Raw genomic sequence first — 27,862 nt, forward strand, 5'->3', positions numbered from 1 at the left:
TTTGTTGTTGTTGTCTTTTGTTTCTGTGTTTTCCTTCGTTTCTTTTTTTGCACCAACAAAGAGAGACCACCGGTGCCTGTTTTCTTCGCAGTCACTTTCAGTGATTTTGGCATCAGAACAGGATAAGCACTGCTCCTGGCTGACGAACGGACATGCCTTTTTAACATCAGCAATTGCTTCACAGTTCGCCATTTTTATTTAGTCCCCAGAGTAGCTTCTGCCAGCTTTAACTTTAAAATGTCTCAGCCATAGGCGTTGCACACCAAATGTTCAGTTGTTGGCTGCAAGAGTGAACACAAGAGTCCTTATGCGCTTCCTGTATCTGAGCTACTGAAGACTGAGAACTGGAGTGGAGTACTGTAATTCTTGATTTTCACTGTGCAACAACAACAAAAAAAGAAAATCCTTACCCTTAGCATGTTGTGTGGCTAATGTAGCTAATGCAATGATGCTGAACGCAAAGACAGAGAGGCCACCAGGAAAGGCAGGCAAGTTCTTGGGGACTGAGGTCAAACTAGAGAAATGTGCCAAGTTTGCAGTGACAGTACGAGAGGCCTGACTTCCTGAATGGTTGTGTGATTCTGTCTAAACCTAATGATATCAGTGAAAGCCTCTCATCATCTTTCTGGGAGTGAAAAAAGAAAGAAGAAAAAAGAAGAAGAGGAGAAATAAACCAAGACAGATTCAGCACAGCAGTAACTGACTTGTTAGCATTCATATCAGGCTAAGAGAACATATACAGTAGTGTTTACAGTTTACAGAACACTTCATAAATGATCAACTTGGTTTTTGGCATTGACTCCAAAATAAACATGGTTTCCTCCATTTATGGATTAATGTTTTAATTATTTATAGGACTGTTGTTGCTGCTGCTGTCAGATTATTTATGTCATGATACTGATAGAGTCTGGTTGGTTTGGTTTAGCTAGATCACCAACAAACTAGAACCATGACTGTCCACGGCCTTAGCTATATCGAAATTGTAGAAATGCAGACCAATTTGAAACCAAAGAACACAGACTTTAATAAAAGTTACTGCAAGACTAAAACTATATATTGCATACTTACTAAACTAGTTTTAGTAATCTGTCAAGATTTATGTCAAATTTATGAACAGAAATAGCACAAGAAAGCATTTGTGCAAGTGTGCATTGTCAAAATAAAGTGCTCTGCATGAATAATATTAGCTTTCGGAACACAGAAATCTTATTATAAAAATTACCTTAATATTGTAATCTAATCTAATCTAAAACTAATATTAAAAACTTCTACATTCGTTTAAAATAATAAAACCTAAACTTCAAAGTCACTCTCAAAAATAACCAAAGATTAAACTGCGAACTATAAAAACATACAACTTTGTCTTAGCTCCTTCCTTTATTAGCATTTCATTAATGGTGCACATGTTAAAAATGAACCGTGAAATGGTGTCCTTTTGTAAAGTCTAGAAGTAAATTTCATGTGATTAATAAAGATGTCTTTACAGAGCTAATTATATACACATTTCCATTTATATTTAGTGTTTATGTGTTTTGGGCATTTACATGTTTGAATGTTTACATATACACCTTTCAAAACAATAATAATAATGTGTTGACTCTACCTCATTGGTTTTCCCGCATCTACCTAAGTCTAGGACTTCCTGGCTTCTGATTGGTCTGTAGAGTCACATGGGGAGTCCGAACAAGGAAGTTGTTGTGCTGAAGTGGGCTAACAGCATAACTGCTGCTAAGAAAGTTATCCGTCTCTATGACGCTGTTTATCTTAATTGAGAGAGATTTAATATCGTATAAAAAGCCTCATGTCACACAGTTTTAATGAAAACATTGTGCTTTGTGTAACTTAAAAGATCCTACAGGAGTTATGTTCTTATTATTATTTTGACTCAATTTCTGTTCAAACACCTATTCCCAGTTGATGCTTCTTAAAGGGCTACACTTACACTTAAAACTGAGGTTACAATACGTAACTAAAGTCATTCTGCCTTGTTTTCTTCTTGAGAGGGCGTAGGCAGCTTATTTCTTTTCAAGACACAAAACTAGTCCATTTTTATCATGGAAGAATTGGCAATCTGCGCTGTATTTTGAGCCAAAACTTGCTCCAACTAGTTAAATATATAGAATGTAGAACATTTAAAACCTTCAACAAGTAAAACAATAGTAGAGCAGGAAGGAAAAAATATATCTTGGTGATAGTTTCCTAATTCAAGTTGAGGAATATTCATAGAATTCAAATCAGGATGGAAACTCATAGCTGGGGGTTCAGAGAGGTCACGTTACACCCCAGGCTGGGGAAAATGATGTATTCAATCAGAGTCTGATGTAAACCTTTGTGCAGTTTAGCCGAGTTTCTTTCCTTTGTGGAAAACATAGGCTCTAACAATGTTAACGCTTGCAATTATCTCCCCCAATGAGGTTCTCGTCTACAGCTACCTGTATTCTCAGCAATTTGAGAGCTGAAAATCTGGATAAACGCCTAAAATGTAAATGTGTCAAAACCAGGCAATCTGGATGTTAACGCCTCTCTTTCTCTCTGGCTGAATCAAATAATAGAGTTATTTGTTTGCATATTGTGTGTGGGTGGGTGTGGATCGCTGAGTGGGAGGGTCTTTTTGTTCGGGCTTTAGCTTGTTTAGATATCCAGCAACGCAAATGAAGAGAATACAGTGTCACTTTCAGGGCAAATATCCATCTTGCAAGATATACACCCTGTTCTAGGTTGATGTTTTTTCTCTTTTTGTTACATAATACATGTAAAATCATCACTTTTCACAGGCAGATAGCAGTATGAAAGGACTCCAACATATGAAAATGTTTACCAGCAGGGCTGTATGGTGGTGGCCTCGAACAGCCTTGTGTAGCGGTGTGAGTCCATCTTTGGCACGGAAGTCAATATGAGCTCCTCCATCCACCAGGACCCGGATGGCCTCTCCTCCACCTGGCTCACACTGCACTGCCAGGGTCAGAGGAGTCTCTAAAGAACACACACAGAGACACACATATGCAGCTTTATTTAAATGGGACTGTTATAGAGCAGGGAGTTCACAGCTGATTTGCTGGAGAACAGTAGCTCTTTCCAAACTCCTGAGACAGAAACAAACATTTAAAAAAGAAACATTTAATGCATTTTAGTTTTTATGGTTATGATTTAACAATTGAATGACGTGTGAGGTGAAAAAGAGTTTGTGCATCACAGTAATGAAGCTGAGAAAGTGCAGCAAATGTCTGTGATGTGTGCTGATAATCATGTAAAGTTCTTGCATTTTCCATGTATTTTCAAGCCAAATCTTATGTCTGTGTATGCATAATCTTATTGTACCTTTAGATCTGGGCAGATCCTGTTTCCATGTAAGGAAAAACATGCAATAATGAGGATTTCATGAAGTGACTGCACATAAATAAATGTGCACAACTCACTTTGGAGATGACCATCAATCCTGCAATTACATGATACAGTAATGCTGCCCATCCAAAAACTCTTCCTATGCAAAAGAGTTGAGCAACCAAACTTGGCACACAGGAACATCACAGGCCTCTTAATGTTTTTATCTATATCAGATATTATCATAACATAACATTACTTAGCATCCATGTTCCAACAGACAGAAATTACCTATTTTTAGCATTCTTGCACGTATAACACCCTTAAAAAAGTGTTGGATAATTTTAATTTTACAACAGTAATCATGATGCAACCATTTATTTATTTTTAAAGAAGAAGGTTTTTCAAACGATGAATATACAATACATAGCTTTCCCATATTCCATATTTTTGTCTTTAAAGTTGTGAATATAGCAAATGGCACATGTTTCATGGAAATCTATTCAAGAGTCATTATAGACTAAAAGAACACACTAATGTGAAATTCATCTTGACAAAGTGTTTCTATCATTGTCCTCCACTTCTACAAGTTTAATAAAGAAAATTAGTTAACTACCTTTGTACGACAACATGTAAATTTAAATATAATATATAAACAAGTAAAATCCCCTTATGTGTGACAACACTGTTTTATTATTTTGAACATGAAAGTTAGACAATCCTAAATCTCACCACCATCAATTTGCTTCCTGATTACAACATCCCGATCAGCCAACTTTAAGTCTTCTGCAAATATTTATATTCCTTTCTGTGATAGTGTGAGGGGAAATGAAAAAAGCCTCTGCATTAGTTCCATCTAACAGGTAACATTATTACTTTCCAGCTGAATGTTTTGCCAGTGCACTGATGTTTTGCCGTTATCCTGATGTCATATAAAGAAACACAGAAGCTCAAAATATCATTTATTGCAGTCAAAAAAGTGCTGTGTCACTTTTGTGGCTAACTTGATCCTTTCTAGAAAGACAGTTCACCAGCACCTACAAGAATAAAACCATTCAAAGTGTTCCCAGTTGAAACAGGGTACACAGCACCTTCTGCAAGGGGATTTTTCTGGCAAAGAGGAAAATGACTGAAGGCTTTCATCACTGAACACTTTCTGTAGATCTCAGGTTCAGACAATTTGGAGAAATGTTTTGACTGCGCTTCCTCTGAAGTGATACTGTCAGGATGAGTCAGGGAATACCCATTTATGAGCTTCCTTGGCAGAGATCGACATGAGTGTGTGTCCTGGCCGGAGCCAGGCTAATTATGGCAGAATTATTTCATGGCCTAATGAAGGCATTCTCTGTGAGGCTTCTGGAAGCCCACGGAGAAAGTTTCAAGGAGACAAACGGGTCAAAAAAGTATTAACAAGGTTGGATATATCTCTGTCTGTAGGCTTTTTATCACCTCTCTGCCCTGTCTGCATAGGACTAATGCCGCATTCACTGTTCCTGGACTTCCTGTCAAAATACCTTCACATAACCATAAAGTCAAAAGGCAGGAGAAGCTATTTCAAGACACAAGGATCACTTTGCAGACTTTGACTGATACTAAACAGCTTTTTTTCAACACCCCCAAATCTAAATCCAGTTCATACAATATTCAGTTAAACCAACAAATTTCATTCAATTCATTTCTTGAAACCACAGAGTCATATACTGTATATATGTTTGATTCCACAAACTTTAATGCAGAAGGACAGAAACTAGGATCCAACAACAAGTCCTCCATCTGTTTTCTTCCTCCTGTCTAATTCAGGTCATGGATTGGCTGGAGCCTATCCCAGCTGCCATTGTGCAAGAGGCAGGAAACATTCTGGACAGGTCAACAATCTGCAGCAGGTCTAACACAGAGAGACAGACACATTCACACCTATGGCCAATTTAGAATCACCAATTAACCTAACATACCCGGGGGGAACCCACATAAGCACAGAGAGAGCACACAAACTCCACATGGAAACGCCGTGGCCAGTCAATAGATTTGAACAAAGGATTAGTTTTCATGTGGTATCACATCACTGGGGCTAAAATAAATGCTTTCCTGCTCCGCCCAAAATTATTTTTACCAGGTTTGTTTAGCCAAAATGCCAAGGAGTGGTTAAATCACATGCATTAAATATACACATATATATCGGTACTAAAAATACACCTTTTCAGCTCAGTCATAGAAAAGACTACTGTGCCCCAGAACCTTGAATAGGAGAACCCTGAAACAACAGCACTATTAGCTAATTAGCTCTCACTACTGCTTAGAAGATGATGGATTTCATCTCCCAAAGAGCAGAATCACTGATCAGACTAAAAACACATAATCTGTACTTTTTTTTAATCCTAGTGGCAAAGTAAGAGAAGAGTTTCTCCTCAAGACATGATGAATACTATTTTAAAGTGGCCCTGCGACAGACAGGCGATCTGTCCTAGAGCGTACCCTACCTCCCGCCCTTTGGTAGCTGGGATAGACTCCAGCCCCCCTGCGACCCTGATAATGATAAGCAGAAGAGAATGAATGAATGGAATTACTATTTTAAAGTGCTCTGGCGGATGTGGATCATCCAAACTTGCAGTTTGTACAAAAAATCTTTGTTTCTGTTTTTTTAAAGGGTGATGAGAGTATCCAGGACACGAAACAGATGGAAAATGGTCACGCTTGCGCTTCTGTTCAGTGTATGATATGCTAGACCAGCAAAGATGGTAAAAAAACAAAACAAAACAACAAAGTGTCATTTTTATGGGGGGAAATGTTTTTTAAAAGAACTGCATTTAGGGAGAAACGCCACAGAAATTTTAAACAGTTTTAATTCCATCTGATTTCTAAACTGGCATTGGTATGGACGTGAGGGTATGCGGTTGTCCTTATCGCTATCTTTCAGGGTAAAACCCTGTGATTTACTGGCAACCTTTCTGGGGCCTACCCTTTCACTCTTCATTTTTATATTCTAGTGACCACTGAAATGAAAAATATCTGCTCAAATAAGTGCCTAGAGTTGAGGTCCAGCCCATTTAGATAGCTTTTGCAGACTTTAACATGACTAAAAACCATGAATGCAGTACAGGAACAGCATGTTTGTGAGGGAGGCTCATCGAGGCTCTCTGTCTCCCCCCTGTGTTGTGCGCTGGGAGCGTGTTTCACACCCATCATGACAGGCTGTGTTTTGTGTTTTGACACTTGCTCCCCGAACGGCTGGAGCGACACAGAGCAGCACACCCAAACTGTAAATGAGCCGTCTGCTGTGCCCCCCTGAGCACTAACAGGATCTAGGAAAAGCCACCAAAATTGTGAACAGCACTGGCTCAGATCCCTCACAAAGTGTTAGGCCAACATACTGCAGAGCTGAGGGCAGAAAACAGAGGGGGAGGAATTGAAAACAGTTTAAAGAGTCCATATAGGAGAGCTTCAGGTTCCATAGCTGCTGGCTATCTTTGTGCTTTCTTAGCTGCTTGCATATTTGGAGTTCCCGTTTTGGCTGACTGTAACAGAGAGATCATCACCAACTCTTTTATAAATGTGTTTGTTTTATCTTGTGAAACACCTTTTTAAATTGGGCTGCATGACAGCTGTTAAATGTTATCCGTGTAACAAGAGAAAATTTGCACTGTGTAGATAAAATAACTAATTGCTCGTGTGCAGTCGGGGGAGTGGAAGGAATCCTTACCACCAGTGTCAGAGTCCTGGTAGTTGGGATCGAGGCCCTTGTCTAAGAACTTGGCCATCTTGTCCACAGCGCTGGTTTGAATGTAATCCATGAACTTCTTCAGGCTGGCCTACATGTAAAAGAAATAAAAAAAAAACTTCCCATGTGTAACTGATAAATAGTTTGGTGAAAATAAAAACAGCAAAAGCAGGTTCAGGAAAAGCTATCCACATAGTAGATTTTACAATTGCAAAAGGGTTTTTGTCAATTTTATGTCATTGGTTTGTTTGTCCAAGTTAAGCTTTAATTATTTATTTCAATACAATAAATTAACATATATAAAACTTTACTGAACAATCAAATGCATCCTGCATAAATCTGCACAGATGTACACATGCACCACTGCATGCTTAGTGACACTTACACAAACATGGAGATGCAAACTGTAACACATATCACATATTAGCGATGGAAGTTTCATACCTTAGTGTGCAGTTTGGCCAGCTGCTTCTCATCTAGATTTGTTTGTTTGTACACCCTGGTTTTATAACGAAACTAAACCAGTGACAGAAAAAGAGAAAGGAAACCAAGAGTTAATCCTAACACAGAGGGCCTTTGTCCTCAATTCTCTTAGCTTTTGGCCTAGATCCACAAAATAGAGCCTGGAGAAGATTTATCTGGTGTTCTATACAGGCTTTCTTCTCTGTTGCACCGAAGACAAGAAATGGGGAAGGAACAGCCTGACGTCACAGCAGTTTAAATACTCTCTAGCTTAAAAAGTTGGAAAACTAATAATAATAATAATAATAATTACAATTATACTTTTACTTTAGTTATAATTATAATCTACCTAACAGTGTCATGCACTAGCAGCTTTGCTGGCTGGGTGACAATCAATATGAGATTTCATAAATAGTCAGCAGCTTGGCATGAACTTTAGATTAATTAGCCTAGGTAATTAAACTTTTCTGACTTTTCCTGAACATATCATTAGATTTATTTTAAAATCCTGTTAATAGGAAACAAATCAGAATCTGTTTTATTGCACAAAAGTGACATCTTGTGGGCAAAAAGCTAGTATTACACTCTGTGTTTCATGAAACTGTCAATAAGAGGATCAGTTATTACCTCCAAATATGGTACACCTTTCTCAAAGGACTGTGGGTACTCTTTTAGCAGCCTCTCTTCCTCCAGGAACTTGGCATCGTGGCCGTCCGTGGCAGGCTGGAACAGACCATAGTTCAGGACATCTCGCAGAGACTCGGTCAGGGAGCACAGCACCTGCTGCTTGGCCTTCCACACAGTGGCATCTGGATTAAACCGCAAACATTTCTGCAAGAGATACCAAAGTAAATATTGAAGCTAGCTCAGGTGAAATATTCTGAGAACAGTTGTGGTTTACACAGGATGAGTATATACAGTGGACACAGATTCAACACGGCAACAATCAAATGCAGGTAATAAACAAGTTAACAAACCTGATTTTAAAACACATATAAATCTAACAAGTAGAAAGCAAATGGAAACATATTCATTGATCTGACAAAAGTGTGTAAACTGTGATAAATCTGTCTGAGGGCTTTAATCTTATCATATGAGGTGAAGTGGCCTTTGAATCTGTGCCTTTAAAATGAACAGTAACTAATGGAAAAATTAGATGAACTAAAATCAGGGGAACTTTTCTTTTCTACACCAGGAACAGCCCAACTTCTGCCTGAGTGTTTCACCTGCTAGTACTCGTTACTTTTCAAAAACACAACTGATTAGGATTAAATCTGAAACAGCTGAAATATATTTGTTGTTTGTAACAAAGAACAACAAATAAATGTCAGCTAGCTACAGTACCACAGCTGTTTTTGACCTCCTGTATTAGGATATAATGTAACTCTTATTAGAACTAATAAGCTGTCGCTCAGCGATAAAGAAATCAGACTTGCGTCCAAGAATTACTGATTTGAACTACACGGCTGACAAGCACTCTTCCCTCTGGGTGTAACTGTATCCCATGTCTGAATATACAAATATGTAACCAAGTGAAAACTAATATTGAAAACACAAACTTCTATTCTATACAGGAGTTAAGAGCAGGTTAAGCTTCTCGTGCTCATTTTTCATTGGTGTAATGGCCCTCCTGCCCTGCCTGGGCCTGCTGTGTGTTTTTCCCCTCTTTCACTCTGCGTGTTGCTTTGCCCCTTCTTCCTGTTAGTGAGTTAATCAGCACAACTAAAGGACATGACCAGTCTCCCTGGAGCATTTAGGAGCTGGATGCCTTAGTATTTTCTCCCTCTCCGTCCACTCAGCACTGTGTTTCTTGCTTGTTTGGCTTCAGCCTTGTTATTTTGGGTTATATATCTATGTAGCAATTTCAGACCATCATTTAAACACTGATCGAACTGCTGACATAGGTGGGGTTAGGTTAATTGGTAATTCAAAGTTGGCTGTAAGTGTGAATGTGAGTATGAAGGGTTGTCTGCCTCTCTGTGTTAGCCCTGGAACAGCCTGGTGACCTGTCCAGGTGACCCTGAGCTGAATAAGCAGAAGAAAATGGATGGATGGATATGAAATAACTTATTAAGTCTGAGGAATAGTTTGTAGACCTGAATGATAAAAATGTGGTGAGACATGGATTAGAGGAAGGGTTTTCAACCTATTTGTACAAATCTTCGAGTGTCCCAAGAGCACAGCAGTGTCAGTAACTGTGAAATGGAACAATTGTGGACAACCAAGACTCCCCACAGATTCGATGCCAAACTGAGTGAGTGGGCAGGGCCTGAAGATCGCAACAAGTCTTCAGAAGATCACCACAGAGATTGAGATGTCAGCTGAGAAGAACAATCAGCAGCAGTTACGACAGCCTGCTTGCAGTTTAACAAACTTTAGAAGGACTTTGAGAATATGAAGATAAAGATTTTCTGGACTGAACAGAACTCCCAGTACTGTGTCTGCTGAAAACAAGGTGCAGCTCATCATCTGGCTAAGATCATCTGTACGGTGAAGCGTGGCAGTGAGAGCAGGCAGCAGAAAACTGAAGCATGAATTCGCACAGACGATGGCAGTTCACAGATGGTTCCCATCTAATCTGACAAAGCTTGACAGGATCTTTTCGGAGGAATGGGACGAACTGCCCAAATCCAGGTGTGCACAGCCTTTATAGACTTATCCGAGCAGTGTCTTGGATAACCCAGCTGTTCTAAGAAGAAATAACGACTGCCAAAGAGACTACAAACTTCTGAATGTTTTCTAAATGAAGGATTTAAGTTTCCATTATCTTTTGTTTTATTTTTAAAATACATTTATTAAAAAACATACAAACAAAAAGGAGCTTCTACCCACCTCCATATTCTTATTACAGGGATTACTTGTGCATATGCTGACCTCTCTGTTGAAAAGTTGACCATGTTTAATGTGAGCGTTCTCCAGTCTTACATTAAATATATATGAAGGAAAATAAGATGAAAGAGAAGTTTACAGTGAAATGTCTAAATGTATTATAATAAACTGCATATATCTGAGTAGACTAGACTAGAAATCTGGTTCTTTTTTCTAATCTGTCTGGGTAAAAAGATTATAAACATACTTCTCTCCTGCTGCATAAACTATTTGCTGGCTTAAAGTGGGCCTTTGGTAAGCTAATAACAAACATGAACTAGCTGTGCAGTCATAGCTTTTTCTTTTTGTAATTAAAAATTTTAAAAAGTAAATAAACTCCCAGTGCTGCATGCATTATGCGGTATTATGCAGATGGTTCAATTGTGTGTGGTTTTATAGAATAATGAGATTTTTGGTGACTATTGGTCCATGCGTAGTTAAGGTAATAAATCTGTGCTGTATTCATTTTCCTGTTATTTCTGGCTGTTTGATAAACACAATTATCGTTTATCAGTAAAAACTCTTCAAGAATTCTTTAGTGAATCAGAAATGATTGTTTGGATGCCTGAGAGGGGTCATGAGATCAAGCTCTGTGACAGTGTATGTTCTCTCTGGCTGCAGAACACTGAGGCCGGTGCCCCCCTGATCCAGAAGGGGGAGACAGCGCGTTCCAGGATATGAATGTCAGTTGGGTGCAGCTTTAAGTGTCTCCGATGGGGTTGTGAATGGCCAAATGCATAACGGCCTAGAAGCTCAGTCAGCAAAGCGGAGCGTAACTCACTACACAGATGGCTAACAAAAGGTTTTTTGGCACTGCTCCCCTCCCGCCTCCCTCTTATCGCCCAGAGTGCAGTTGGGCTGCTTTCTGACCTTGAGGCAGCAGCAGCAGGACGGCCGGCCCACGCAGAGCACAGCCAGCTGCAAGGATCCCTGCGTACTGCTGCATTAGGCCCTCTGCATGGGCCCAAGTCTCCAGCCAGCACTGCGTGTAACACGTTACACTCATTCATTAATTGTCACTCATCTTAATCTCTTCACACACGCACACACTGACACACATTTCTGTGTGACTGTTCATGTCCTACAAAGAAAAGGAGATAAAAACCCCACACGGGGGGGGTGCAGAGGAGTAACACAACATTTTCTCCCTCTATTTTATTCAGTGTCTCCATTCGCGCACAGCCAACCCGGTCACCACGGCAACCAGTTCATTAGTGGAGCAAGCTGCTTGTTGCCATAGAGACATCCTTGTGTTCCCTAGGAGATGTGGTACTGGGAAGGTGTGCGTGCATTTGTGTGTGAGGATGTGTGAGGATGTGCATCAGTGTGCGTGTTTCTCTGTGTGTGTGTGTGTGTGTGTGTGTGTGTGTGTGTGTGTGTGTGTGTGTGTGTGTGTGTGTGTGTGTTACAGCAGCGTGGCAAAATAGAACAGAGTAAAAGGGAGGCGAACGCCTTCGATTTTGAGTTTGTGAGAGGGAGCGCAAGAGGATGAAGAGGTGTGTCTGTTTGAATTAGATTAGTTTTCTCTCTCATACACACACACACACACACACACACACACACACACACACACACACAACCTACACACTGCACTTACAGTCCCATCAAAGGAAGCCAGCAAACACTTTAAAATGAATCACAATCACAGCATGAGGGAATGAAGGTTAAGGATTTGGTTATCAGAGAGGAAGAATATTCCCACAGTCAACCATAACAATATTAGATCATAAAACACTGATTATCATCATAAAACGCATTTCTGTAATAACCCTGCTTTTGGCCTAAAATGGTTTTAGACGCTTGGAGACTTTACTGAGGCAGCCGTGTTACTTATTGATCTGTACACCTCCAGGAAAATGATTGATCCTCTAGCTTCTAACTGAACCAGCCAATTAGGGGCATCGCCCATTTATTATTCTGATCAGGCCTTCAAAATGCTGCTTAGTTCAGTTTTCTCACTGATCCTCCAATCCTACAGGCATTTTTGTATTGCTCAACATTAACAAAAGCAACACTATGCTTTTGCGTCTGGGATTTGCAACACTGACAGCTGCCTAATCTGTCCACCAATTGCAGACTTGCAGTGTTTAGAGCACCCTCTGCTGGGTGTAGAAATCTGTATGTTCAAGGATAAATGTAAAGACTTAAATACCAAACACACATACTAGCTAATTCCTTCAGCCTATTCAGTGCTTTGCAGATGTCTGTTTGGCTTTGATTTTTTAAATACATTTGCATAAATCTACAAAACAACAACAACATGCTTTTACTTTATTAAATGGTGGGACAAAATGCCAGTGAGGGTCATATGAAATTAAAGGGGATCTGAGTCACTCACTCTTCGCTATTTGTTACTTTGTTGTGAGTTCAGCTTGTGGTCGTTTGTTTTATTTTTTTCATTTTGCATAAAATAGCACATCTATTTTACTCACTTTGCTAAACTTTAGAAGGGAGCATCTAATCCCTGTGACACTTGTGGTTTATACTCAAATGATCCTCTGATCTTGAGGTCCTCTGTGGATCTCAGGATGTCTACATCACAGACATTAAATTTATGCACTTTTCTTCTTGAAAATATGATAAACTTCCATAAGTCACAAGCTACCCTTAGACACAAGGAGTCGCCACAACAGGTACCTCCACATATTTGAATTGGCAGATTTTTATGGCATATTTTTCAGTTACATAATGTAGTGGTTTAAATGTTCACCTAATACGCACAAGATCCTACTTGAAAACATGCTATATCCTCTGATAATGATGCTCAAACTCAGTAATAGAAAAAAATGAACAGAAGCAAGATTTTGGCTTTAGATTTTGGCTTTAGATAAAATAGCTTTATAATAGTTATTATTAACCTGTGTCTCTCTTCCACATTCTTTCTTTTGTTCTGTCTTCCTCCTATCATTGCTGGGATTCGGTTCTGTCATGATGGGTCATTGGGGTCTATTCAGCAGTCTGGATTCATTAATTTTTTTCTCTATAAATCATGTTCAATTCTTCCAAATGGTCTCCCCTGAACTGAAATTATTGTACATAAAGAAATCAGACTGTTAGTTTCTTTATAACGCTTCTATTTTAGCCCTGGAAATCTAATTTGTTTCTTTAAAATGCTCTTTGCATGCAGCATGTGTTAATGTTAGCCCTACAAAAAAAAGACCCAGTGCCAGCACAGGCAGTCAAAACAGTCCTTTTATTCTAAGGGACATTACACATAAAAGTTGTCTATTTCGAGTCCAGCAAATAGTCAGAAAAATAGTCAGCTTTCACATTATCAAAAGTGAAAGCATTGCCCTTCTGGGGAAAAAAGCAAGCTGGTTTATTAAAAATATTACATTAGGCTTTTAATATTAAAGCATCAACTCAAAAAGCTGCACTTTTGGAATAAACTGGTCTCCAACCAGACAGTGGTATTTTTTTTTTCAAGCGAATGCAATCCCAAAATATTGTGAGTCACTGGTTTAATCTTTTGTAATAAATTATTTATTCTCTTATATTTTATTAATCTGAAATGTAACTGTAGGTCTGAAATAAATGTAGCAGAAGCACAGCACTGCCCTCTGAAATAGGATAACCCATCCCCACTGCCCTATTTATTTCAAAAGAAAATGTTAAAATGTTCACTACATTTAACCCATTTGTCAAATTCAAAGTGGTGGAGAGTCATCATCTCACCCAGGGGTCAACTTCAGCTGTAAACCCATGAGTCTTTGGTTATGGTGTTCCTGACCCTTTGGTCAAGAGAGCAGACTTAATCCTACATGTTTTTGAGGGTAAGAGAAACCAGAGCATCAGGAGAACATGCAAACACAACAGAGAAGAGCTCATCCCCGGTAGGCATAAAAATGCAGGTAAATACGTGAGATATAGGAGATATATGAGAGAGGCATGGTGCTCCTATGGTCCCAGAAAGCCAAACTAGGATTCATGCTGTGCAACTTTGCTGAAATAAAATATAAATTGTGGGGGGAAAAAGCTAATTACCTAAAAAAAACATATTTAGGTAATTGTGTAGATGCTGATAAACCAGTATTAATGCTAGGTTTGGGTTTTTGTTTTGTTTTTTACAGCTATTTATTACCCTGATATTTTTTGCAGTGTAGAAAGACATCATCTGGTCTGCTGGGTGAATCTCTGGGGCAATGCATGATTCTTTTTCAGGGTTTCTGGTGCAGCCAGACAGTTTGATAGATAGATAGTTTAAGATGTTCTGTTCCATAAATAGGTCATGTTTCAAATAAAACTTAATGTAACAAAACAGGCATCACAGGTGTGCAGTGGTTAGCACCGTTGCCTCCCAGCAGGAGAGACTTGGATTTGGATCCACTGTCCTTCTGGATACTCTGACGTCCAACCACAATCCAAAGACATGCTTGAAATTCATGACTGGCTGTAGGAGTGAATGGTTATCTGCCTCTATGTGTTAGCCCTCTGATCTCCAGGGTGTAGCTTGGTACCTGTGATGTCTCCAACCCCCCACAACCCTGAATTGGATAAGCAGAAAAAAACTGACGGATGGAAAATGTATGTCAGACAATAAGCAATAGCATATACAATCTCCCTTTATGCTACACATAGACTGTTTAAGTGCATGAAACCAAAGCCTGCTTGAAGCATTTACATGCTTTTCATCCCTGAATACAGGTTTATCTAGATTAACATGATAGCAAGCATAGTCAGATTTCTGCAGTTTTTCATGGTAGTGAGTTTTGACTCATCAAAATCTGAGATTTACTTTTCTGAACTCTGCATTTGCTTCTCTGCTGGATATGGCTTCTCCATCTGTTCATCAGTAATATAAAAAAAATTGAAAGTCAGACTCTGTTGTCTCTTTCTTTCAGTGCGAGCAACATAACAGCGAATGAGGTGTTCATACTCCACAGGATGCTGATTTTCATACTCCAGCTCCAAGAACGCTCCAACATACACGCACTCAGTCTCACAGCTTTTCCAGCACTTAAAACTTCCATATGATTCTTAGTTTTACATTAAAATCTTTATGCATCTTTAAGCCCTTCTGTTCCTCTTGTGGCTTTATCATTATGCAGACCGAAAATTCTGTCTTGCCTCCTAAAGCTGTGATCACACTTTCCCACTCACATACGCCCACTCACTCTGTCCATGCTGCTCTTTATCTTCCCCTGCCTATCTTATTCTCCTTCCTCCTCCTCCCCCCCTCACTCTCTCCATCTTCCTATAACAGCTCTGTCACTTATCTATGCAGAAATAAGAGACTGTGCTCGTTCTCCCACTCCACTTTCTGTCTCTAGCTCTCTTTATCGCTGCCCCCTCTGGCCTTTTTCTGCAGGCCAATTGCAGGGGGACTAGAAGCCTTTAATGAGATCTATGGGGAAATAACCCCCCCCCCCACCACACACAGACACACACACACATATGCGAGTGTGTGCGTGTGTGCCTGGCATGTCGTCATTTAACTACTCTCTCACTGTAATGCACTCCAACCAGACGTTTTCTCTACAGAAGATGAGAACAATGAATTCGTTTTAAAGCATTCCTGTCATCCCTTATCTTCCCCGTCCTTTCTTCCTCCATTGTCTTCATCAACTTTCCATCACTCTCACATGTATACTGCCCTGCCTCCTCTCCTCCTGTCATACTTCCCTCTCTATTATCTCAGTACTTCTGTTCACCTCTGGGGCTCATCTTTTCATTAACATGCAAACCCTAAAGTGCTGTAGCACGTTGGACTCTATGCCTTGTAGTCTGACTAGTTCACATATCTTAACAAGGCACTGGAAGATAATAGTGTGGAAGTTCGTTTGCGAGGCCAAATCCTGCACGAGGGCTGCAGCTTTCACTTCAGGGTTTGAAAGAATTCAGCTCAAGTCAAACAGCGTAGAAAAACTCATCTGTTTCATGCTGTTTAATGCACTCAGCGGGCAAATGCCAACTTGACTTGGCATGCACGAGTCTGACAATCTAATAAACCTGCAGATACGACTGCCTTCACCTCCCGCTGTGACAGCATGGTATGAACAACTCGTAATACACAGATCTAAGTGTCTCTGTGCACATGAGCGAGTTAATGTACCAGCAGCTTTTATGTGTGCTACCAGTTGATGATAAGGTAGGATCAGATGTTTATGCTACTTCATACACTTGATTATGATGTGCACTTTTATTTCAAAAACATAGTGTGTAATCAGATACTTACTCTTTATTGCAATATGAGAAAATCTGGAGTCATTTCTGTTATCAGGACATGTCCTTTAACTGCTCATGTGATTGTTCTAAAAGCCAATATGTCCCCTTTACTGAATTCTCTTCACTGCCTCCCTGTTAAATCCAGAATTGCATTTAAAACCCTTCTCCTCACATACAGTCTTAAGTGAACAGGCCCCATTATATCTTAAAGATCTAATAGTTTCATATTGTCCTAACAGAGCTCTTCATTCTCAGGCTGCAGGCTTACATGTGGTTCCTACAGTTTAAAAGTAGAATAGGAGGCAGAGCCTTCAGCTTTCGGACCCCTGTCCTGTAGATCCAGCTCCCAGTTTAAGTTCAGGAGACAGAAACCCACTTCAAATTTTCATTTTTCAGTGACGCTTATATTCATCTGACCCCTGAAGCATCCCTTAATGCTGGTTCAGGAAGCTGGACTTCCCATCACTCCATGCACTCGAGCACTTCTCCTCAACTCCCCCCTTTACACCCCCTTGCAGTTATACGCCACTGCTGCATGCAATATTTGTCTACTTTCTCTTGCACTTTGTGTTTTTATCTGTTTGTTGTTTGTGATGTAATACTGATTATTGTTTCTCTTTTATTTATTTGACCTCATCCCTTAAACCAGGCCCATCCCTGAGCCTGGCTCTGTTAAAAGCTCGGTCGCCTTATTAGAGCTGATATTTCTAAGAGTCTCTCTTTAATATTGTGGATTCCTCAACTGACCATTTAAAGCGCCATCAGACGACTGTTGTCAGAAACTGGAGCTATTAAAATGAAACAGAATAAAAGTGAACGTATTTATTTGACCAGCAAAAAGACTTCTGCTCAGCTACATTCCAAAACATGGCGTCTACCTCGATTGCACTACAGAGTCTCAATAAATTTGAATGAATCAAGGTCTGAAAGCACACAAATCGTGCTATAGTATAATGTTATAAAGCTTAAGCATTTTAAATAATTGGGTTAAAAACCTCAACCCTTACAATAATGCGTCCATATTTTTGCTCTTTGGTTGTTACACTTACAGCGCGGATGTGAAACATGGACAAGCCTAAAAAAAGCGTCTGACCCTTGTATGTTTTTTCACTTTACATTGGCTTAAGAACCACAAAGCAAGTTATTAGTTAACACTTTTTAGCAACGAAAATAATAGATGCAAAGTTTCCAGCTGGCCAACAAAATCCAGATGATTATAAACCGATCTGTAGTAAATACACAATATATAAAAGAGTACTTCCAAAAGGAATTCACCATTAGAGTGTCACTGTGATCTCTGAGCTGGTAATTTGTAGGTCAGAACCTACCTTTGAAAAAAAAAAAAGTGGACTAGATTACAAATAAGAGCATTTCAAAGACGGCATTTTAACCTGACTCAGGTCACAACTTTGACTCCTTCAAATACTGAAGACATCTGAAAACACTTTAAGCAGCTGGATTTGACATAGCAGACAGAGCTTCGACCTTTAGTGAATAAAATGTGAAATGACTGTGACAGTGAAAAATATTATTTTACATAACACCCTGAACTGTCTCTTCCTTCTTCTTAACCTATAACCACTACCTGCTAAAGCCAATATTTTTGTCTACATAGATCAATGCTTCAAATCCCCTCTTGATAAATATAATAAGCTGCTACATCTCCTGCTCTCTTTGTAAGTATCAGTGCACCAGCGGTGCAGTCTCGATTGATAGTGACTTGTGAGAGATCTCCCCAGCAGGATTGTGCAGCTCTATTAAGGGAGTTTTAAAGCCTCAAAGGTAAATGCCACTGTGTGGGGAGAAAGGACATATCCCCTGATTTTCACGGATGCTACATGTGATGTAGCAAAGTAGCAAAGGCAACAGAAGTAAATGCAGGAAGAAGGTGCTGTGTTCTAGACTATTACACAACACTGAGAATTTCTGTTCATGTCACAGCTAGTTGCTCACCCGTACAGACCTTTGCACATCTATAGTACCGTCCACCATTTAAAATACAAAGCATACGTGGCTAAATGTTTTGTTTTTTAGCTCAAACTTGTAACGTACACCTGGAAGTTGGTTCGGATTGGGGTCTGATCACTTTCACATCATAAACAAACCGCTCTGGAGTTAATTTGGAACCGTACCGAGACCACCTACTCCAAAGGGTCTTGGTGCGGTTACTGTGCGATTACTGTGTTCACAGGTGCCAAGGAGGAAAACGAGCACAAGTTCAATTTAAATGGCCTAAACACAGCAGGTGTGAAACATCCTAAGACCGTGTGATGGATAGGAATCGTTTTGGTGATACTCGTGAATACAAATTGCCCCATTTTGTGTAATGACAGAGCTCAACTTTAAGCCTGATGTATTTCAGTGGAAAATGCGTTTCATATCTGCAGCATGCATATTCGCAAGAGTCTTCAGTGGAATCCCTGGCAACCAAGAAAACAGAGCTTTTAGATAAGTAGCAACAATTTTCTCCAGCCAAAGAATGATCTTTGTCTGACCCTAACCGAGTTTCTAATGACAGTTAATAATGCAATTAAAGTCTAAAAATCCGTCCCCGCTGGTGCAATCACTCTTAACACTGCTGACCCCATCCAGCCTCCAATGCACATGAACACAAATCAGTAGACAGGAGATCGGTCAGATGAAAAATCATGTTCAAGGTGATGGAAAAAATGGAAAATTCATATCCAGAGACACAAATTAATAGCTTAAAAGTTGTAACTACTTAACAAGCTGCCACAAGACTGTTACTGTGACTGCTGTAACAGTATTCTGTGACTGCAGCTACAACCCACAGCTACCATAGAGACTCTCTGTGGAAAATGGATGTAGAAGATGGATCGAAAAAGTGAAGCCTATGCAGAAGTGTGATAAACCTAGCAAACAGGTGGGATTGTAAAACAAGTCATATTGCATAGAAATTTATGGTAATACAGTGTTCAGGTTCCTTGATCTGTCGCCTCAGTAAATAGAATAGAATAGAAGAATAGAATAATCCTTTAATTGTCCTACAAGGGGGAAATTTGGTTGTATCAGCAGCAACAACACACATATACAAACAGAACAGGACACAGAACAAAAACACAATTTTTACATATTTACATCAACCCAGGTTGTAAAAGGTTGTAAAATACTGAGTTTGTACTAAGTCCACTAACCAGCTGAAAGGAATATAAAATGATGTCCTGGTCAACTCAGCTCAGAAAACTTAGAAAACACCAAAGCAAATCCAATAAGAGCCATGCACCTAGATAACGTGCCCGTTTCTATTTATGTCCCACAATGTGGATTACAGTGTGCTTATAAGAGTGCTAAAAATCCACAGCATCTCAGCACTCAGCGTAAAACACTCAGAACAACCGCCAGTCCAAACTTTTACTGCATACTTCATGTCATCAATAGCTTGTATTTGTGGATACACTGAGAAATTTCCCTGTGATCCAGAATAGATTTCAAGATCATGCTGATTTTTTCCTGTCTACTATAATCTGCTGTGCAACAGCTCCAATGAAATCATAATATAAATTGCCATGTCAGAGTCAATTGGTGTAGGTCAATTTGTATTTAAACTGCATCTAATGCATCATTTCCTAGATGCACACCACTGATTAGTGCACATTAAATATTAGAGCTGGTTTTCTGCAAAAAAAAAAAAAGGGAAAAAAAGGCAAAATAATTACCAGTGTCTGTGTGTATTTATCTGTGTCCTGTGCATTACTGCATGTAGATGCTCTTCCATCACTCCATATCCTCTTCCCTCAATTCATAACCTTTCCATTTGCATACTACGGTCAGTCCCTTGATTCATTATAATACAATTAAAACGCAATTAGGGCTTATTTAGGAGGAATTAGCCGAAGTGTAGAACAGAGCTATAGCAGTGGGTGAAGGGAGGGTGAAGGAATGATACTTCACATCAGTGACAGGTCAGAGGAGGTGGAGGAGGATAAAGAGCAAGAGATTGACCAAGAGGGATAACTGTGGTCTTCAGATGTTTTCATTCTGAAAGTACAGTCTGAGATTGAGAGGAGGCTGAGACAAGACAGGAAGAGTGCAAGAGTATGACACAGTAAATGTCAGAGAGATGCCGCTGGGTTCTAACGCTCATGATCTTGAGGAGTAAGACAATATGCACTCAGTCAGTACACCTCGGCAGGAAGTCGATGAAGTTATGTTTCAGCTCTTTCTTATGTTAATGTTTATCTGCAAGTGTGAGTTTATGTTTAGAATCAGCTCAGAAATAGAGCACAAAAAATGGAAGAGATCAAAGGGGCTTTAAATAACCGAGGAAGACATTAAAAGAGTGCACACTTAGACAAATATTTCAAAACAAGTTAATGAATGTGATTACAAGCCTTTTAGAATTGTTTTTAGGTCTGTGTAATTTAAGAAAGCAAATTACACAGATTGCAAAAGCAATTCAGCATCTAATTGCTTTAAAGACATATAATTATTTATTATTTATTTCGTGTAACCCTTTGCACCACCCGTACAAAAAGAAAAGATCTGAAGAGGCATAAAAATCTTTCCTATTAAAAGACTGAACTCAAACAGGCTTCATTTTTGTTGTTTTTCTCAAAAAAATATTTGAAGGTTCTTCTGTGGAGGAGTTCTCCGATAGTACCCGCCTATCTCACATTTTTCAGGTGTTTTTGATCCATGTCAAATATTATTTGATTATATTTGATTCCTGATTTGCTCATTTCCTACTTGCCCACCTAGTTTCACAAAAGAGAGAAAAAACTGTCACTGATTGCATTCCTCTACCTCAGCTCTCTCCTTGGTAAAGACATTTTTTTAAAAAAACTGAGAAATGTTACACATTAAAAGCAAATCTTTATGCTCATTTCCAGCTTCTTATTCTTGTACTTGGACTTCAAATTGCTCCTTATTTAGCTTAAATGAGCTTTGGTGGAACCCGTCACGTCATCCTCTGTTTGAAACAGCCTGTTTTAGCTTCCTTCTGATTGGCTACCTCTCACAAACAGAGTGTCAGAACAGCAGGTGGGTGATTTAAGTGCTGGAGCCGAATGTAACTCGACTTCTTTGGGGGATCATGAAGACGTTGGGATTGTGAAGCTTCTTCAGTGCTAGACAATGATGGGGAATCTTGGGTATTTAACCTCTTGGAGTACCTGAGAGTTGAAGACCCACCCTGACGCCTTTCGGATGAGTCATGAAACTTCTTCATGAATCTAAGGAAAAGTCAAGTTGATTTCTAATGGAGGAGAACCTACAGAGACGTATAACAGGTGGCGCTTCTGTGCTCATGCCCGGAGCTGTTGGATTGTCTCGGCTATATTATAAATTTCCACTCTCAATGACATCATGCAGAGCCAAGAGTAGAAAAACTGAGTGTTTAGATCAGACCGAAGCCAGGGTTTTCAGCTCATATGAATTCCCTGCACATGCTGCGATCTGATTGATATTCTGGGCAGGTTTAATATGGGCATCCACTAATGGAATAGCATATGTGATGGAACATAAAGAAAAGCAGAAGAGCTCCACTTAAAGTGTAGCTGATTAATGCGATGCTAAAGCTAATCTCGAGGGCTGTGCTTAATAGAGAAAACTTTTTAGAGAAAGACTTTTAGTCTTGTATTGCAATCGCAGTTTTTAAGGTGGCTGCAGTAACAAGTTATTTCAGATTGAAGTGAATCTTAAATGTTCAGATGTAAAGATACAGAAAAATCAACATTAAAAATGGCTTAATGTTACTTAAAGGTCAACATGAACCTGCAGCCACCTCCTTTCTGTAGAGCTATTTTCATTTCACCTTTATTTACTTCTGTCTGCTTCACTTTATCAATCTCAATCCCTCTCTAACTCCTACATCTACCTATCTCACAGTTTCATTCTACTTTGATCTACTCCCATTTCCCCCCATTTACCTTTACCTCTATCTTCTTTGCACTTTCATCTACTCTGTCTCCATCTTTTTACCCCTCTCTCTTTTTGCATCAGTGCCATTTTCTGTCTTTATGGGACTGTCTAGTAAATTTCTGAGGTTTTGCCCCCAAGCATAAATGAGCATCTTCCCCCCAAACCCTTTTCATTTATTCATATTTTTACAGTAAAACTTTGATTCTGTTGTTAGAATAAACAGGGAGAAGTGAATTATTTGCGGTCTAATTTAAAAAACACCAAATCACGCAGACACAAACACATGCATGCACACAGATACACACAGCAAAAACACAGCTGAAAACACCCATGCACAGATCAATAATAAATCACACAGCAGCAAGAGGGAGGAAGAAGGCATGAGCGAAGCATTTATAGCGCTCTGGGATGGTAAATACAAAATATGGACAGCCATCCACACGTTTGGAGTCATATTCTTGCTGTTGGTGTATAAAGCAACCAATAAATACATGACAGAGGCCAAGATCACATAACCGAATAAGGAAACGGGGACAGATAGCAAAGGTAAACGGCCTGGATTTGTATAGCGCTTTTCTGGTCCCTAAGGACCCCAAAGCGCTTTACACAACCAGTCATCCACCCATTGCAGCCACAGCTACCCTGGGGCACACTGACAGAGGCGATGCTGCCGAACACTGGTGCCACCGGACCCTCTGACCACCACCAGTAGGCAACTGGTGGTGGTCTTGCCCAAGGACACAACGACCGAGACTGTCCAAGCCGGGGCTCGAACCGGCAACCTTCCTATTATAAGGCGAACTCCCAACTCTTGAGCCACGATCGCCCCGTTAGCGACTTTAATCTGGACATGAGCAAAGATGCATCCACAATGATTTCCTCAATTATCAGTGAGTTTCATTTTAACAGATCGCTCATCACTGAGATTCAAGTGGGGGGGAAAGGCTGAAAAATGGCACTGATTTCTGCCTGATTTTTGTGAGTGGTTAAAGTAAAGTACTGTACACGGAGGCAGCTCCATCTCCAGCCCGTAAAGCCAATTTAGATACACTTGTGTTGCACTGATGTGATGTAAGACCGCATCCGGGGAGATGCAGAGCGATGGCAGATTGGTCTATCATGATTCTGGACAGCCCTCTTAAAACCAGTCACACCTAAAAGGGCTTTTCACGCCATGCTTTATTGCACCATTTAAAATCTCTTTGGCAACATTAAACCAGGGCCCCCCCGTAACTCCTCTCTCCACTTTAGCTTCACTCAGTTTGGCTGAATCCTTTCCTGCTTTGCAAAATCTAATTCTTGTCCACATACTCTCATCCTAATTGCTTTTGTGTGCATTTTGGCTCTGCCTCTCGCTCTCTTCATCTTTTCTTGGTAGTTGGGTCACCTTGAAAGTCCCTATCTCTCTCTCTCAGAGAGCCACTTTGCTGAAAGTGTTTGCGCTTCTCTCGGTTGTTCACTGTGGATTCAGTGAGACAGCAAGAAAGAGAGAGAGAATTATACTCTCCCACACTGCACATTGTCCATTTAGACTGAACTGGCCGCATGTACTGTCATACATTCGTGGACGGATTAAGAAACGACTGGCCCCAGGGCAACAATGCTGAACACGGCTCCCTCCTACCTAACACCAAGGAGTCAGTACAGAGGCATAGATGTTCCACAGTAAACCTGAGGCAACGTGTATTTCTTTGAAGGTGTCACGAAGGCTTCCTTGTTTTCACACCTTGAAAATTTTTATTTCTTCACAGATCTTTCGCTCAACTGTACTATCTATGTCTCTGGTCACTGAAAGCAGCTGCGTTTTTTACAGCTCTTTTATAAAAGCGGGCACCAAATTGGTGATTTTTTTTTCTTCAGTTGTCTGCTTATGTTTTCTAAATCATGCCACACTGATTCTCATTAAAAGAATGTAAAATTTTGCAGGTTTTCCGTGCAGCTTTCGTGTATCAGTTGTGCCCAAGTTCTTCTTTAAAGCATGGAGTTGTGGTGTGTTAAGGTGTGTAAGAGTGTAGCGATTAGTTAGTAGGCTGTCACGTCCAAAAACTGGGAAGATTTAGGCAAAACTGTGCTGTTTATGTTGGAAATCTAACCTGAACTGCAGACTCCAGGTTGGACTCGCTGTAGTTGTTGTGCTGGAATATCAGCAGAAGCAGTCAAGGCAAGATGCAAAGTGATCATGGAGTTTTTTGTCAAGGTTTTCTCTAAAAATTCTCATCTTCTCAAGCTGTTGCAGCATGTATTATCTAAGGCCATACTGTATAATCTAAGAATCTCTGAGTTCCTGTAGTAATATGTCAATAAAATTGCCCACTTGTGTCATCGTGTCTTCAACCCGGCAGCATAAATAAATGATATCAAACCGTACCGGCAGTTATAATGTCACTTTTCATGCTGCCGCTCGTGAGGGAAACAATAAGTGTAAACTAGCTGTCACCCTTCAAATGCAGACTTTGTAGGTCTGTAAAACTAAATGAGTGCATCATGATGTCAAAGATGTCAAAAGACACTTTATGCATAAAGTTACCAAATAGGAGGCATCTGACCAAACAGCAATTGGACAGAGTAAGTATGATTATATGCAACTGGAAACATCATCATCTGGTACCAGAAGCTTCTGCAGCAGGTGAATAAACTCCCCAGAACACTGACAATCCTCATCAGTACAATTCAAATAAATTTTAATTACTGCCAATAATTCAGAGAAAACCCCAACAATCAGATGACCCATTATGACCAAGCACTTGGCGACAGTGGGAAGGAAAAACCTCCTTTTAACAGGAAGAAACCTCTGGCAGGCTCAGGTCAGGGCAGCCATCTCTATCACAGGAGAGGGAGACAGGACAAAAAACACATCTAACAACTTTTTGATTTGGATCTTTGGATTCAGTTCAGCTTTAGTTGTTTCCTTAGATGGAATTGTTTTTATTGTTTAAAACTATTCCGCTTTAGTTTTTTGAATGTGTGTGTTAGGAGCATTTAAGCTGTTCAGAACATATAGAGTGCTAACATGTAAGTATTACGTACACATCCCAAAGCCTCCCCATGATGGTTATGACCAAACTGAAAAAGACTAAACCTAAAGATGTTTTCTCCATACACACAATATTAAGACAGTTATTATTTTTTATTTTCTGATATTATATTTAAAAAAAACCTTGTGTTGCATGATTCATAACTGAATGAATCTTGATTCTTGGGTGTTGAAACTGTTGGAACAGCAGGTGGACTTCAGGCTGTTTATAAACTTGTCAGTGATTGTTGCTGTGTGCAGACAGCACTCACCGTTTGCTTTATGTCTGGGATGCCAATGCGAAACACCATCATGGCAATGTGGGCGTCCTCAGATGGCAACGAGCTGGCGCTGTGTTCCTTCAGCCTCCTCTGCTGCTGCTGCTGCTGCTGTATCTGATTGGCCTGCTGTTGGTGTGTGGGTCCGGGGTTAGACGAATAGGGGTTTCCAGGGTTCCCCGGTCGGACCTGCCTGTCCCCTGTGGGACGTCCGGCCATTTTACCTGACTGCCTGTGTCCCTCGCCTCTGCCGCCCCGTGAGAGGCCTCCACGCCTGACCTCCTCCACCATCTCCTCCTCCTCGTCTTCCTCCTCCCCCTCCAGCTCCCCATTCTCCTCCTCTTCCCCTTCATCATCGCGTTCATCTTCTTCCATTTCCTCTTCCTCCTCTTCCTCCTCTTCTTCCTCGTCCTCTGCCCCAGGATAGAGATGTCGGCTGTTTCCCAGCATCCTTTGTTGCTCCTCGTCGCTGGACAGGGGGCTAAATGGCATCGTCATGGCGACAGAGAGGGCGGCAAAAGTGGCAACACCATCATTCCCAGAGATACACTGCAAGGTGAAAAAGAAAGGAGGAGAGGACATGATCAGGAACAAACTGCAGAAGAAAAAGTTTTTAAGTAGAGCATCTACACAGCATCACTCTAAAATAATGTGGTCGCTATGGTAACAGACATGCAGTACTTCTAACCCTGAACACACGATGACATACTATTCACACCTCATCTATAATTGAAGCCACTTGTGATGTTAATTTTCAGCTCCCCGACTCTCGACAGACATTAAACTCAATACAAGTCTGAACTTTTGGAAGCTTTCCGTCTCCATTACATGCTGGTATTTGACTCTGAGAAATAGAACTGTACCACTAAGTGCTTCTGTACTGACATAGACTCTTAAGGAGTTACCACTGAGACAACTTAAGAGGTGGACACAGTCAGAGATCAGCTGGTCCCCAAGTGAACCTGGTGAAACCCTCGAAGATCAGCAGATAAAGGCCGCCACAGGTAACTATTAATGCTCCTCTCACAGGAAGCCTTGTTACAACTTTGGTGCCTGAGTTTTAGTTCCTGTTTTTTCTTTGATATTTCCTTCCTCGTGTTTCTGAGTGTTTGCTTTCCCCCCATGTTTTTTCTGTTCTGGTCTGTTTATCCCTCTGTATGTCTGAATCACTCATAGTCACTCCCTATTTTGTTTTGGTTGTTGTGTTTTATACTGAACTTTCTACTCTTTTACTTCCTGCCCTGGTTAGCTTCACACCCTCAAGTGTTGACCTCCTCTGTTTCCTTCATTCTTTGCAAGTTAGTCATTTATCCTGCTCTTTTTCAGTCTACTTCCTAGTGTTTCCCAGCGGGGCTTTGTTTTTGTTTTTTTGTCAGGTGTTTTTTTTATATGGTTTTACACAATTACAAATACAACACACATGTACATGTAAATCACTTTTATTATTGCTACTTTGCTCACACGTGCATCATTTGGCTCCACCTTTACATAGAACCTGATAGGCCTATGAAATTCCCAAAGACTTCTTTCAGCAATTTCAAAGAGATTGTTTCAAACTTTTGATAAAAAAATCCTCCTACAGTAAAAATATCTGTACCAACTTCTTCCAGTGATCCTGGAGCAATTTTGTGCAAACTGTGCATTTTTTCCTGTAATGATAGAGCAACATGTTAAATAGCAAAAGTGATAACTAAATGGCTTGGAGTTGGATTAAGATCTGGAGGAATATTCCCAGATCTTAATCCAAATGAGAATCTACAGTCAAGCCTCAAAAAAGCAGGCGGACAGGCTGAAATCAACAAATTGAGATCAACTTGCTCAAAGGCATCTCAGGATTTGACCCAGAAGCTTGAACTATCACTGTAATGATAACACTGTAAATACTCTTTGCATAAGTTGGATTTATCTGCAAATTAAAGTCAGTATATTGTAGAAACATGTTGAAAGCAATCTGAATAAAACCAGAAGTGAAAAAGTTAATGAAACACAAAAATTAATTTTTACTGCCAAAACTTTTGGCTCAGACTATACAAATATTGTTCTTACACTTTCTTTTAGGCAGGATTAAGCTAAATGACCGTTTTTGGTCAATCAGTGCCTCAAAGCTGGGGGAAATATCTAGGATAGACTTTTTTTTTCCATTGGTGAGTTCTCACAATT

General features: G+C 40.0%; 1 protein-coding gene across 1 annotated transcript in view; it reads right to left on the minus strand.

The window, feature by feature from the left end:
* The window catches only part of shank1 (SH3 and multiple ankyrin repeat domains 1), a 100,366-nt gene that overhangs the window by 43,230 nt on the left and 29,274 nt on the right, over positions 1–27,862 (minus strand). Inside the window, exons 2-6 of the mRNA XM_084925223.1 lie at positions 25,697–26,251; positions 8,126–8,329; positions 7,481–7,552; positions 7,019–7,127; positions 2,819–2,973 (exon numbers count right to left, since the gene is read on the minus strand). Coding sequence (XP_084781349.1) covers positions 2,819–2,973; positions 7,019–7,127; positions 7,481–7,552; positions 8,126–8,329; positions 25,697–26,200 — 1,044 coding nt within the window. The 5' untranslated portion in view covers positions 26,201–26,251. The remainder of the gene's footprint in view (positions 1–2,818; positions 2,974–7,018; positions 7,128–7,480; positions 7,553–8,125; positions 8,330–25,696; positions 26,252–27,862) is intronic.

Source organism: Perissodus microlepis, chromosome 4, assembly GCF_051167445.1.
Source record: "Perissodus microlepis isolate ML-2025 ecotype Zambia chromosome 4, ASM5116744v1, whole genome shotgun sequence".
NCBI lineage: Eukaryota > Metazoa > Chordata > Actinopteri > Cichliformes > Cichlidae > Perissodus > Perissodus microlepis.